This window comes from Panthera uncia, chromosome B4 (genome assembly GCF_023721935.1).
Source record: "Panthera uncia isolate 11264 chromosome B4, Puncia_PCG_1.0, whole genome shotgun sequence".
Taxonomy (NCBI): Eukaryota; Metazoa; Chordata; class Mammalia; order Carnivora; family Felidae; genus Panthera; species Panthera uncia.
In genome coordinates this window covers 81540512-81553495 of record NC_064809.1, presented here as the reverse complement: position 1 = coordinate 81553495, position 12984 = coordinate 81540512, and the positions used below count along the sequence as shown (strand labels likewise).

Here is a 12984-nt window from a genome sequence, read left to right as displayed (position 1 = left end):
CCCAGGTATCTAACTACCAGTCTTCCACCTGTTTCTCCACCACCACCCCAACCTAATACCCACCCCCTTTCCCACCCAAGGACATGCTCTTACCTGTGTGTTCCCACCAGCATCCACTAGTAGGCTGGTGGTGGCCAAAGTGGCAGAGTTGGGAAAGCAGGAGAAGAGGGAGGAGATGAGGTTGGAGATACCATGTGCCAAGAGCTCCTGGAGGGATGCAGTCAGATGAAGAGGAGAGAGAGACAAAGGCATGGGGCAGGGTGGGGGGGGGGGATGAGGGAAGACATCAGATTAGGGAGTTGTCTCCTGAATGCATGCAATTGGGGTCTTCAGTCAAAGTCACACCTGGTTGGAGTCAATAGTGTAGCTATACTTGTCTGCATAGATGGAGGCCAGGGAGGCGGACACAGCAAAAGTAACCAGTGCGATGGGCAGTGAGTCAGCCAGAATCCTGGGCAGCTCAGCCAGGTCGGGAAGATGGGGTTGGGGAAATCTGGAGAGAGAGGGATCCATGGTGAGGGTGGGTTGTGTATAAGAAGGATATGGGGAAGAAAGAGAAAATAGGGCGGGACAGGCCAAGAGGAGGTGTGGGTGGGAGCAGTCTGAGAATAGCAGGCTGGTGTCTTGATTCTCTCTTACCCCCCAGGCAGCAGCCCCACAATCTGGACGTTGTATCTTGTGTCCAGGGAAGAGGTGAAGCACAGCACAGAGGCCAGAAGCACCTGGGAAAGAGCAAATTAGAGCACGGCAGAAGATGAGCTTCCTGGAAGAGGCCGGGGAAAGCTTCACATGAGAGAGGATTAAAAGGCATTAGGTGTTTGCAGGGGCCCAGCAATTGGGGGAGTTGGGATATGTTTGGGATGACAGCCGACTGAGAGTGAAGGAGAGTGGGAATGGGAAAGGAATGAGGTATACCTGAGGCTGTGGTAAGAGATGGACTGGAGGAAGTAAGAGGCGCTCCGCTCCCATGAGGGATGGTAGATATCAGGAAGTACACCCAGCCATTCTAAGTAGGACACTGGGATAGATCTAGGGATCTCCCGCGTATGGGTGGAGATGTGGAACACTTATTTAGTCGGCGGAGGGGGAGAGAGAGAGAGAGAAATGTAGGTGGGCGTGGGAAGGGAGAGAAACTGAATTACAGTGAAGGACCCGGTAGGGGGAGAGCAGTGGAGGTGCTGTGGCGAGCGACACCTCAAGGGAACGCTGTAAGCAGGAAGAAAGCATTCTAAGAGGTCTAGAAGAGGCTCTGTCAGAGAAGTGGGACCGTGTGGGTGGGGGATTCTGCAGGGTCACAGTGTTCTGGGAAGAGGCCTGGAAAAGTACGCGTGTGCACAGGACCTCTTTCTGTAAGCTCGCTGCCTTCCACGAGGGGGCGGCAGCGGCCAGCTCCTACCCGACCGGCAAGCTCTGTGTGGTTCAGGAGACCGCGACCCGGGAGCCATCCTCACCATGACGATTTCCCCCGGGATCGGGGTGGGTAGCTTGTCTCGGAATCTCACGTTCAGTTCTTTGACCGGCACGAGCAGCGCCAGGCTGAGTGCCGAGATGGTCAGTTCGGCCGGACTGCTCCGGGGCAGCGCGGTCAGCACAGCGGCCAGCGTCTGCGGGCAGGGGAAGTGATCGAGGGCCCGGGGCCGGGGTCGACTGCCCTCAGAGCGGACCCACCCCGCCAAGGCAAGGCCTCCCGGCTCCCATCAGGGCTTCCGTCTCCGCAGCGCCCCTCATTCAGCCACGTGGTTCTAATCTCCTTTCCTCCGCCCCCGTCACCCTCTATCCCTCCACTCGCCGTCCTTCCTTTCCCGGTTTCCCTCTTCCCAGGACCGCTAGAAGCCGCTTCTCGGCCGTTCTCCACCCCCACCTTGAAGAGAGAGAAGCAGCCAATCTGGCGCGGGAGGGGCAACCCCAAAAGGCTCGGCAGCTGGGACACGAGCACGTGCAGCGCGGCCCCGCTGGTCAGCGCTTTGACCACCGGCTCCGACAAAAAGGTGGACAGGACGCCGAGCTGCAGCGCGAACATGCCCAGCTGCAGGGGAGAAGATGCGCAATCACTACAGGAGGAGGAGTGGACTCGCCAGAGCGCAGTGCGCCAGTTGCTCCGCGCACCTCTCCCGCCTAGACCCGCGCATGACACTTGTCCCTCCCTCTCTCCTGGCCCAGTTCCCCCGGCCCCAGTGTGGATCCCCCAGGGTCCTCCCTCACCATCAGCGCCCCGCTACCGAAGGCCAAGGCTGCAGCCGACCCAACCCGCTGAGCGTCCAACTGTTCCCTTTCGATTCCGCTCAGGTTACCCCCGAGGGGTTCGGGCACCAGCCGTTCCACCGCCGAGCCTGTCATGAGGCTGAGTACCGCGAAAGTTCCTAGGGCCGGGGGACAAACGCAGAGATCACCAGCTGTGTCGCCTGGGGCGCGGCGACCGTCCGGGCTTCGCGCCCTCGGGCCTGGATGCTGCAGTCAGACCCCGCTCTTCTGGAAGGCTGCTGCTCCGATGAAGACGATGGGGCCGAGAGCCCGTGCAGCAGCCCGGAACCGGCGGTGAGGGAGGAAAGAAGGGCGCACCGGCGGGCAAAAACTGCCCTCTAACTGTATCACTGCCCGCTCCCGCAGACCGCCCGCGGACTGCGCGCTCCTTTGGGTGACCGCGCATCTCTTCTTCCCTCTTCCAAGTCCGGGAGATGTTCATTTAAACCAAATGTCATGGGGGAAGAAAAGTTCTGAGGAAACTCCCTTCTCTCTGCACCCACTCGGTACCCGCAGCAAGCTTTGCCTAGGTCCGAGGTTCCTGGCAGGGTAGCCACAGAGGCGCAAGGGAAGAAGGGGAGGGGAAGAGGGGAATAAGAGCTAAGGAGCTTCCAAGGGCCGAAGTCTCAAACCCCCATCCATTCTCACCCTACAGAGAAGGAGAGGAGTCACTGGGTTACTCACCTGTGGACAGGTGTCTACCAGTCCCCAACAAGGTGTAAATGAGGACGGGGAAGAAAGAAGTGTAGAGTCCGAACACTGGAGGCACTGAGGTCAGGAGGGCAAAAGCCATGCCTGTATGAGAAATGAAAGGGATGATCTTCAGGGTCTGTGTGTGGGGTTGGGGAAAGGTGACTAGCGCCCACACTCTTAGAGGCTGGCATGGGGACGCTGAATCATGCCACATGAGGGAACCTAGGGGTTAACAGGCCTCTGTGGGAGGTGGGAGGTTGTGGGGCGGACAAGGTCACAGATCCGTGTCGGCCCAGTCCTCCGGGGAGTAGGGGGCAGGGGTTGTTCTTCTCTCCAGTTCCCTGACCCGGAACATGTCCAAGACTTCTAGAAGGATTGCGCAAATGAAGGGGGCTGGGGGTGGGGATCTGATGCAGCTCCGTGGTCCTTACCCAGAACGTGGTCTCAGGTCTTGTCTCCGAACCCTCGGCCACCCTAACCCAGCCCTCGCTCCCAGGTGCCCAGCTCCTGCATCCCCCTCCCTGTCCCCCCCCCCCCCCCGAGCTTGGGCCGCTGACAGGCTAGCGTTACGGCCGCTCACCCTGGGGCACGTGCACGATGCCCACGGTCACCCCGGCCACGGCATCCCCGAGCAGCCAGGCCCGCCAGCGGTAGTGGGGCAGCCAACGCAGCGGGGGCAGCCGCGCCCGCAGCAGGCGCCACGCCCCCGGCCCGGAGCAAGCGCTGGTCAACCGCCTCCACCCTCTGCACAGTCGGGACGAGCGAGGCTCCGCGAGTAGCTCCGGCGCCTGCTCTGCGTCCCCGAAGAGCCGCTGGAACCGAGCCTCGGTGAGAGGTTCCCTGAACTTGGCGCCCAGAGGGAACTTAAGGTCGGAGGCCTCTCCCAGGCCTGGGCTGGTCCCGGCGCCCGGTAGCCCACTCATTTTGCCCCTGGCCACCTCCAACCCCGCCTAGTCTTAAATAGCCCTCCACCCGCTAGCCCTGAGTCCCGCCTCCATGAAGCAGGGTCCAATCCAGCCCCGGAGGGCGCCCTCTCTTGGGGACCTTCAACGGCCGGGAGAGAGCAAAGGCTTCGGGAGCGGGCGTCTCTGTGTTAGGCGTTTCCTCAGATGTCCTTGGCGGGGTCGCCGGCTCCGGAGCCTGCTAGGGCGGGGCGGAGGAGGGGGTGTGGAAAGGTGTAGGGACCAGAGACAGAAGCCAAAAGACAGCGCATTCTCAACACCCAACACCCACTTTTTACCACTCGTAAGCCTTTGATTCCCACCTCCTCACTCCCGGCTCCCTTCGCATCGGCCCTTTAGGAGGAGATGGCTGGCTGGGCCGCTGTGACCTGTCATTCCCAGAGCCTCTGCATCCCCCCTCCCCAAGAGGTGAAGATGCCGCCCCCCCCCCCACACACACCACACACACATACCTCTACCCCAGACCCAAATCCTCACGGGGCACAGCTTGCCCCCAAGAAAGTGTAAGAGGCTCTGTGGGCAGAGAAGCATCACAAACTGCTGAGCTGGGCCGCAGCTACATGTACAAAGTAGGTCCTCAAAAACTTATATTTGTGGTTAAATTAAGTTCAAAAGGGGCATGCACCCACCTCATGTACCCGTGGTCCCTCAAGAGATACAGAGGTTCTGAGCTCCAGAATCCTATTTTCCCCATCCCCTCCTCCATTTACAAGAATGCTTGGCACCCCTCCCCATCACCCTCTGGTCCCCAGTCCCTGACCCCAAAGCCCTGGGGGTGGGGTACAGGGAGGGTGGGTCTCCCCTCTTCAATTCCTCCTATTGTTCCCCAGAAGTCTTATCTGGGTTGTACGTCCTGTCCCCCCCCTTAGAGGTCCCTCCCCCCATTGTCGGCCAAAGGGACCTCAGGCCCACAGGGAGGCTCCTGCTCCTCCTCACCCTCCCACCCCAGCAGCCTATTGTCTGCTGAGGAAGCCCAAGTACACGTGACCAAGCCCAGGGGACAAAGGACACAGTGGACACACGGATGCCCACGGACCCAGGATAGGGCATCTGAACATGGATCTCGGCGTGTTTGGCTTTCTCTGTCCCAGGGGCTGTCCCAGAAGTAGGGAAGGGTGAAGGCCCCTGTGGGCTCTGCATCTTGGGTCTGTGGCCTGAAGAAGAATCCTTTCCTGCTCACGATGGATATGCCTTATGACCTCACAGACCGCAAAAAGAAGGAGATCCAAAGCTGAAAAGGGCCACAGCTCCCAGCCTCCTCTCCACCTTTCCATTCTCCCTCAGCAGAACCTGGAGGCCTCAGAAGGAAAGGTACTCGGGCATTTAGTGCTTTAGAATCTGGGTATTGGGGGAATGGTGGGAAGTCAGACCACACTGGACTTCCCAATGGAGTCTAGAATGGAGAGATGGGAGAAAAAGGCTGGGGAAAGGGCAAGATATACATCTAGGAACTAGGGTTTTCCAGTGGTCCCAAGTTCCAGGTCTAGACTGTGAGATGCTGCAGCTGTCGGTCAGGTACAAAGACAGTGACATCTTTTCTCTTACACCCTGTGTCCTCCTCTCACCAGACTGTCCACACGCCAGCTGGTTTCTCCATTTCACTTCACCCCACCAACCCCTCCCATAGCTCCCCTTCCCTCTGCCGAGACAGCAGCCTTAGTGATATCACAAAACCTTTATTTTCAGAAAACCGAAAGAAACAAAATCAAAATCAAAACCAATCATTTTTACCTGGCCCCTGCCCCAGCCCTCCCACCCACCCACACATCCTCCTTTTGGGGGGGCACCTGTGATGCATGCAGAAGGGGTGGGAGCTGAAGGAACCTACATTCCTTAAACAGAAAGAAGTCCTTTTGAGTCTAGGTATCCTCGTCCAAGTCAACACCACTCCCAGCCTTGCCCCCTCTCCAGACACATCAAGAAGGAATTCTGAGGTGGTGCCAGAAGGTTTGCCCTGAAGTTCCTCAGGAAATAGGGTGGCCGGGCCAGCACCACCCCAGGCCTTCACCAGTTACAGCTCATCTTCATCCAGCTTGGCAAGTCTGGCTTGGCAGGGAGGGGTGTTTGGGATTGGTGGAGCTGGAGGAGAGTCACGAGGAGCTTGGGGGAAGTCACTGAGGGCCTGAGGAAAGACTCAAGTCAGAGGATAAAAAAAGTTCCGGAATCCACCCTCACTCCTGTCTTTTCAGTGCATGCCCTAGCCAAGCCACCTCCTCTTGCCAGGCATCTTAGATGATCCGGGACCATCAGCCTCTCCCAGGGTTGAACTGGAGGAGGGATGGGTAAGAGTAGGGCAGTAGGAAGGGGCAGACAAAAGGCAGGTGGTGGTTGTAAGGAAATATGTGGGGAAGGGAATTTAGGGATCCCAGAACAAGAGGAGCCCTCCCCATTCTATAACAGGGGTGCTCCATTCCTCATACCTGTGTGTCCAGGGGCAGGGGGGCTCTGGCCACCTCCCCTTTGGGCAACAGCAGCAGGGAGGGGAGAGAGCCGTTGATGGGTGCTTGTGTGCTGACCTGGGCCCGGTCTCCAGGCCGGATTCTCCCAGGACTCCCCACCCTAAGCCCTCCTGGCCGCCCCAGGCTGTTGGTCTGACTCTCCCTTCTCTGATACTCAATGGGTGACTGCAATGCTGGGGCAAAGAGAGGAACAGAAGGAGAGTTACAACAGAGACAGGCCTTTTCCCTAAGAGCTCTGCCCAGACCACCCTCCCACTTTGCCCTCCTCCCATGAACTGTCAGCCAGTATAAATTGCTGGGGAGATGAAGAGAAGCTGGGGTCAGAGGGCAGGGATTGGAGACTAGGCAGTGAGGGAGGGATTCAGGAGGTCAAAGGGCCGAAGGAACATGTGGGGGAGGGAGGGTGAGAGCTTCACCATTGAGAAAGTTCCGCTGGCTTTCCAGGATCTGAGCCACTTGCTTGATCCAGGCCTGACTGACCGCAGGATCTGCAGTCTGTAGGACATAGCGCTGGATCCCACCCTCTGGCCCTCTGGAGGTCAGTGCAAAGCGGCAAGGGTCACCTTGGAGGTTCCCCTCCAGTCCCAGGCAGCTCACCTGGATTGGCAAATAGGAGACAGCCCCCAAATTCTTTAGGCCCTCTCCGGTTCCTGCCCCTTCCAACAAATCCAAGAACCAGACATTCTCTCAGAGGCCTCACCCTATCCCAGGCAGACCCCTCCCTTGTCGCCTCCTCCCCACCTTGATGCTGCTCTTGTACACATATCCAGCCTGCGTTCCACCTCGTACTCCTCCTCCCAGGGCCTCGCTGAAGATGATGATTTGCTCAAAGAGGAAGACACGTCTCTCTCGACCCCGGGAGGAGAGCAGGCCGCCAGCCTCAGGCTCTGTGACCCAGAATGTGTCCTGGCCCAAGAGCTTCCCCTGAGCAGTCAGTTTCCCCTAGAACCAAAGGACGGTGGCTTTGAGAAAAAAGTGAGAAGAGAAAAGGGACACTCTCTGTTCCTCCCTCCTTCCCCTGACACTCCCAACCAACCATGGGCTCAGTCCCAGGGGAGGACAATTCCCCATTAGGACGTCCCAAGTACTCAGACTGGGGCAGAAGAGCATTGGGCCTCCAGTTTCCTGTTCTATCCCCATACCTCAAACCCCCGAAGTCTCCCCAGGGTCATCATGTCATTGCAGCGCTTGGGTACAAAGCACATGACCTCCACAGCTTGCTGGGTCGCAGGTGAAGAGAGAAGCATTGTCATTGTCAAGGAAGAGGCCTCTTCAGACCATGTTTCACCTCTCAACCAGCCTCCCCGTAAAAGCCAGACAGCTCAAACCACCCAAGGAGCTGGGAGAACCCAGGAGACTAAAACAGTAAGATCCTGGAAGGATAAAAAAAAGTATCCAGGAAGATCTGGGAGTCCTCACCTCCAGCTCTTCAGTATCCATCCCAGCTCTACTGTAATATTTGAGAAAATCCTAAGATGTAGAAAAGAAATGCTCAGGGAGGTCTTGAGGACACCCTCAGAAACTCTCACATCCTCCCCTTGAAAGCACAGGTGAGGATGCCCAGGAAGTATGGGGGGCACCTTAGGAACTCTGAAGAGATGAACGAGAAAAGGGCTGTCCCAACCAGAGGTACCCCCAGGGAACAGGTGGTCCTGACCTTGAGCAACAGCTGGTATTTCATGATCCTCTGCACTGGTTTGATGAGGAGGTCATTGAGCTGCAGGCGGTGCCCTAGCTGCTGCCGGAGTTCCTGGGGACAGGGACTGGGTGGTTATGTAGCCTGGAAAGCCTGATGATTCTGTTCCCCTTTCCCCAAGGTGCCTCGGCCACTGACCTCAAAGTAGCTGTCCCCAAACTCTGACACCACGTGCTCGGACTTGGGCTTATTCTGGCAGTACACCACGTACATATGCAGCCTGCGCTCCTAACAGGGGTAAAGTTTAAGGAGAGCAGGATGGGTGCGGAGAGAAAGCCCCTCTCCAGAGAGCTGTGACCCACTCCCAAGCCCCTCCCCTCCAGGGCCCCACCCTCTTAAGCCTCACGTGTTTGATGAATAGCTGAGCCAGCCAATCAGGATCCTTCAAACACCGCTGCAGCTCCTGCAGGAAATAGCTGGAAGGGTTGGCAGGGAAAAGGCTGGTCAAATACCCCCACCCCACTCAACTTAGAGCTGTCTACCCTAGCTGTGCCATTAAGCCACTCCAAACGTTCCTCAGGCAACAGTGGGCCCATGGGTGGGATACAGAGACTACTAAACATCTATGCCCTTCCCCCTCACTCTCAGGAATCCACCACTCACTCTCGATGCCACTCATAGATTTGCTGGATGTTCCCAAACACAATCCTGTCACGGCCTCGAAGACTCTCTGGGACCCCCTGAGCGGCCATGGTGGCCATGTAACCCTGTAGGAAGGTTGGGGTGAGAGCGGGAGCGTCAGGGGCCAGCCCTGGTAGGAAAAACCCCTCCCCCACCAGAAGTCTGGGATGTAGGGGGGTGGTGGGAAGGTGGGGCAGAGGAGTATCAAGGCATCCCCTAAAATTAGCCTTGGGCAGAGGGAAAGGGCTGGGCTAGAGCTGAGAAGAGAAAAGGGACCTACCTCCACAATCTGCCCCAAGTCGTCCACATACATTTTCTCTGTCTCTACCAGTTCACTCAAGACATACCTGGGAAGAGAGCAGTAGTGCACATGGTTGATTTAGCCACTTCCTCCCTACTGGACTAGAAGCTCCTTCATTACCACAACCAACCTCAGAGGAAATTCCAAGTATCAAATCTAAAATGTGAGGGACAGTTCTCTGGAAGTTGCACAGGGGGGGGGGGGGAGGGAGCAAAAGGGAGGGAGAGTGTGGGGACACTTACATACTCCTTTCCAGAGCCTTCTTCTTCTGTTCCTCCTCACTCTCAGGGGCCTGTGATAGGGTCTCCTCCTCAGGTGGCTGGAAGGAAAGAACATCCTAGAGTAAGCAAATGGATGCCTTTTGGGGAGCTGTGCAGATCCATTTCTTCATACCTGTGTCTTATCTCCAGGGCCCTCCAACAATGTGGTCAGCAGGGTCAGTTCTGGCAGCTCCTCTCCAGTGGCTAGAGCTGGTTCCAGCATCCAGTTCTGGGAGCCAGAGGTCAAGTGTCAGAGGTCATGGACAGTAGCTACCTCTCCCCAATGACCAGTGGCCCCCAACCTGCCCTCTCTCCCAGTGTCCTTCATGGATGTCATACATGCTTCTGTGGTGCTCCCTGCTCACCTCATATGGTCCAGCCTGGCCACCGTCTGCCTCAGTTTCCACACTGAGACAATGTTTGGAATGACCCAACCATCTTCTCAGGCCACTGACTGGCCCTGGGGGGCCCGGGGAACAGGGGCCAGAGCTGAGGCCAGAGCTGGGGCCAGAGAGGGCAGCCAGACCCGAAGCAGCTGAAGCTGAGATACTCCCCTCACTGCCAGCAATGGAATAGGATTCTAATGGGGAGTGGGGGGAGAAAAGGGGCCATAGATATTACTCTAGCTCCAGATGCAGGGCCCCTAGGGAGCTCCCAGAGGCTCCTCTTCATGATGCTGAGCCCCTCTTCCCCAGGGCCCACTCTCTTGCCATCCTCATTTGAGTTGGCAGGGCTAGAAAATTTCACCTAGGCACCCTTGGAAGGAAGGACAGTAAACACCTGAGCTCCCAAGGCCTGGAAACCTCCATTCCCCCATATCCCGAGCATGGCATAGATATGGGGGGGCAGCCATCTGGGCAGACACTGGAAGCTGAGGGTGGCCATCTGCTCTCCTACAATCTGCCCCCTTCCAATGGGCACAGACCATTCCCTGAGAAGGTGGGGGGGGGCAGCTAAAAGCCCATCAGCCACCCCCAGACTCCTCCTCCACCAGTTGCAGTAATCACTATAAAAAGAAAAGACTTCTGCAGCCCATCTCCCCAACACATGCACAAACCCAATAGAGGGGGCAAGTGAGGAGAGCTCGTGAGGGCTATCTGCCCTGGGCTCAGGAACAGAGGAGCTGTGCTTTGTCATAAAGCCCCTGCTAGACCCCCCATCCTCATTCCTCCATTCCTCTGGCCCTTTTCAGATCTGAAGTAGATTCTCAGCAAAAGGATTTAAGGAAGATGCAGTTCTAGGCCCAAGGGGATTGTGGATGGGTTTTTCTCATACCCAGTTGACTACAAAACAGAGAGCAGAGTCTCCTGCCCCTTCCCCGATTTCCTTAACTTGAACTGATAAAAATTTGGAGGCAGACGGGATCTTGGAGATCTATTAAGTCACTTTCCTGGAAAACACAGGTTCAGGTCTCCAGCCTCTAAATCCCTAGGGTCAGCGCAATCCGAAGTCCTGAACCCTCGGCCCGCCCCCCGCCCCAACTCAACACTGGGCCGTTGCGACCTCCTCGAACTCACCACGTCCCCCCCGGGCGAAGCAGCAGCCGCATTTTGCCAGCACTTTTCGGATCACATGGGGACAGGCACAGCGACCCCCCTTGTGCCCCCCCCGCATGGCGCCCGGGCCCCCCCGCACCCCCCACCCGGGCCGGCCATGCAGGGGGAATCACGGGGGGCGGGGCGGGGACGGCGCCGGGCGCGCACCCCCCCTCCCTCCTACCCCGCTCCAGGCTGGGGGAGGGGGGGAGGGAGGGAACAGGGAGGGGGAGTCCAGGGGTAGGCGGAAGTCTGGTCTGGAGGAGGGCTGGGGGCTCTGCAGAACGGGCAGCGCGAGGCCGAGCGGCGGAGCTGGGCGGGGAGTGTTTCCGGAACCCAGTCGGTGCGTGGCCCAGGGTCCAGATGTCCAGCGGGGAGGGGAGGGATGGTGGGGGAAGCTGGGCCGGGATGCGGCAGCCTCTCCAGCTCTGTCTCCGGCCTCTCGGGTTTGGGATGGTTCTAGGCCCGGGCAGGGAGAAGGCGGGGGCCGACTCCCCGAGTCACTGGCGCTGCGCGGGTCCGGGCCGAACGGCGAGCCGAATAACAGGCCCGGCCGCGGTGCCGCCGCGGGGAGGGGCCTCTGCGGCCCAGCTCCGCCCTCTCCCTCCCGTTCCCCGCTCCAGCCCCAGCCAGTGCCGCGCTCCAGCCCCAATCCCCCTCCCCCAGGCACCACCACGTTCCCACTCCACGTCCCCACAGCCTCCGCCTCTCCACTCCAGCCTCGGCTCCCCCGCCTCGGGTTCCCCTCCCTCCTGCCTCTCGGGCTCCCGACTGCGGTGCGCTGGGTGGGGGTTAAGCCGGGCGGCGGGGTCTGCCCAGGTCGCCCCTCAGCCTCTGCGGTGGAGAAGGGAGCGGACGGATGGGCCTGGATCTGTGCGAAGACGTCCTGGGTGTTGGGACTGTCCCAAGCCGCGCAGGGGTAGACAAGCCCCCTCCCCAACTTCGGGGATGAGTGAATGGGGAGCTCTGTGGGGAACACCGCCCAGGTGCCGCCCTCTCGCCAGACCCTTCTTTCCTCCAGGCCCTAGGACTCCAGCTGAGGCTAATCACCAATTAAGGCGAAGTCCTGGAGCCTGGGCTGGCGACGAGCCAGGGGTGGGGCGTGGGGACACTCCGCCTGCGGGGGCTCGGGACCAGCTGATGTGGGGGACATACAGCGGACTAGAGGGCGAGAAGCCTGGAGGTCTTGGCAATTAAATGGGTCTCATGCAGATTAGATGCGAACCTTTATGCTAATAAGCGCAGCATTATTTGAATTCGCCACTTTGCGCAGGACCGCAAACTGTGCCCCACCCACCCCCAGCTTCTTACCGGGCAGCGGAGCCCAGGCGGGAACCTCACGTTCGCGCTCCCCTTTCTGATGCCCCTCGGTACAGTCAGACTGTGGCTCGGTCCCTCCTGGCCCTAGGTGGCTTCTCTTCGGGGGCTGTGTGGTAGTAAGGTAGTAAGATTGGTAGTAAGGAAACCGCCCTCCACGCCCAGACTTGACCTCCCGCTTTCCCTTCTTCCTTCTGTCAAATCCACATTGTTGTAAAACGGTCGCCGAGGCTGGGTTGGAGGGAGCGGTTCACCCAGACCAGGGCTATGGCCCTCTTTTGGAACTCTTAGATTCCTGCAGATTTCTGCCCTGCAGAATTCCTGTTTGCAGGTAAATTCATTTGTGGGGTGCAGACCTCCTGAAACCGCCTAAAGATACCCGACCCCACCGTGGTCCCCCTTTCTTACCCCCGCCTGCCCAGGTAGGGCGCATGCGCGCAGCATGCCCCCCATGACCCCCAGTATCCGGTCAGTGCGGCCAGGGGCGGGGCGGTCCGGGGGCTTCATGCTGGACCCCTACCCTGCTCCAAGTTTCAGGGCTGAGGGGGCACGGAAGCTGGGGGGCTCAAGGCCTGCGTGCGTCCGGGGAGTTGCTGCTGCCGAATCCGCCCCCTGCCCGGCTCCGCCCCTACTCCCATCCCAGCCAAACTTCTCAAAGGGGTAGGGTTGTTCCTTTCTCTGCAACCAAAGTTCAACAACAAACAAACCCCTCTAAATCCCGATTCAGACATGGAAGCGTCAGGAGCCCACTAAATACCTTCTCCCCAAGCTCTCTGGAGACAGAGAGACTGGGGAGATACACAGGGATTTCCCCCCGACCACCACCCCCTTCCCCTTCTCAGCAGGTTCCGCTCCCCACCCCACCCCCACCCGGGTCCACAGAACTGAACGGGTGTGGC

General features: G+C 58.8%; 2 protein-coding genes across 3 annotated transcripts in view; both read right to left on the bottom strand.

The window, feature by feature from the left end:
• LOC125919255 (solute carrier family 26 member 10-like) overlaps positions 1–3877 on the bottom strand; it is a 6816-nt gene extending 2939 nt beyond the window's left edge. Inside the window, exons 1-8 of the mRNA XM_049625852.1 lie at positions 3515–3877; positions 2926–3036; positions 2203–2360; positions 1862–2026; positions 1452–1604; positions 640–722; positions 346–493; positions 94–207 (exon numbers count right to left, since the gene is read on the bottom strand). Of these exons, the coding sequence (XP_049481809.1) occupies positions 94–207; positions 346–493; positions 640–722; positions 1452–1604; positions 1862–2026; positions 2203–2360; positions 2926–3036; positions 3515–3857 (1275 nt within the window). The 5' untranslated portion in view covers positions 3858–3877. The remainder of the gene's footprint in view (positions 1–93; positions 208–345; positions 494–639; positions 723–1451; positions 1605–1861; positions 2027–2202; positions 2361–2925; positions 3037–3514) is intronic.
• A 1659-nt stretch (positions 3878–5536) lies between these two features.
• On the bottom strand, positions 5537–12924 carry ARHGEF25 (Rho guanine nucleotide exchange factor 25). 2 transcript variants are annotated; one of them, XM_049625840.1, is made up of 16 exons: positions 12494–12924; positions 12080–12194; positions 9599–9813; positions 9367–9462; positions 9216–9292; positions 8953–9019; positions 8655–8758; positions 8398–8467; positions 8190–8279; positions 8013–8105; positions 7775–7825; positions 7498–7575; positions 7097–7297; positions 6772–6952; positions 6317–6528; positions 5537–6018 (listed from the first exon to the last, which is right to left on the bottom strand). In XM_049625840.1, the coding sequence occupies exons 1-16, from the start codon at positions 12590–12592 to the stop codon at positions 5908–5910; spliced, it is 1860 nt and encodes a 619-aa protein (XP_049481797.1). In that variant the 5' UTR covers positions 12593–12924; the 3' UTR covers positions 5537–5907. The 2 variants fall into 2 exon arrangements, with proteins under 2 accessions (XP_049481797.1, XP_049481799.1); XM_049625842.1 differs by lacking the exon at positions 12494–12924 and adding an exon at positions 10751–11639 and having other exon boundaries at positions 12080–12162.
• Positions 12925–12984: the final 60 nt, after the last annotated feature.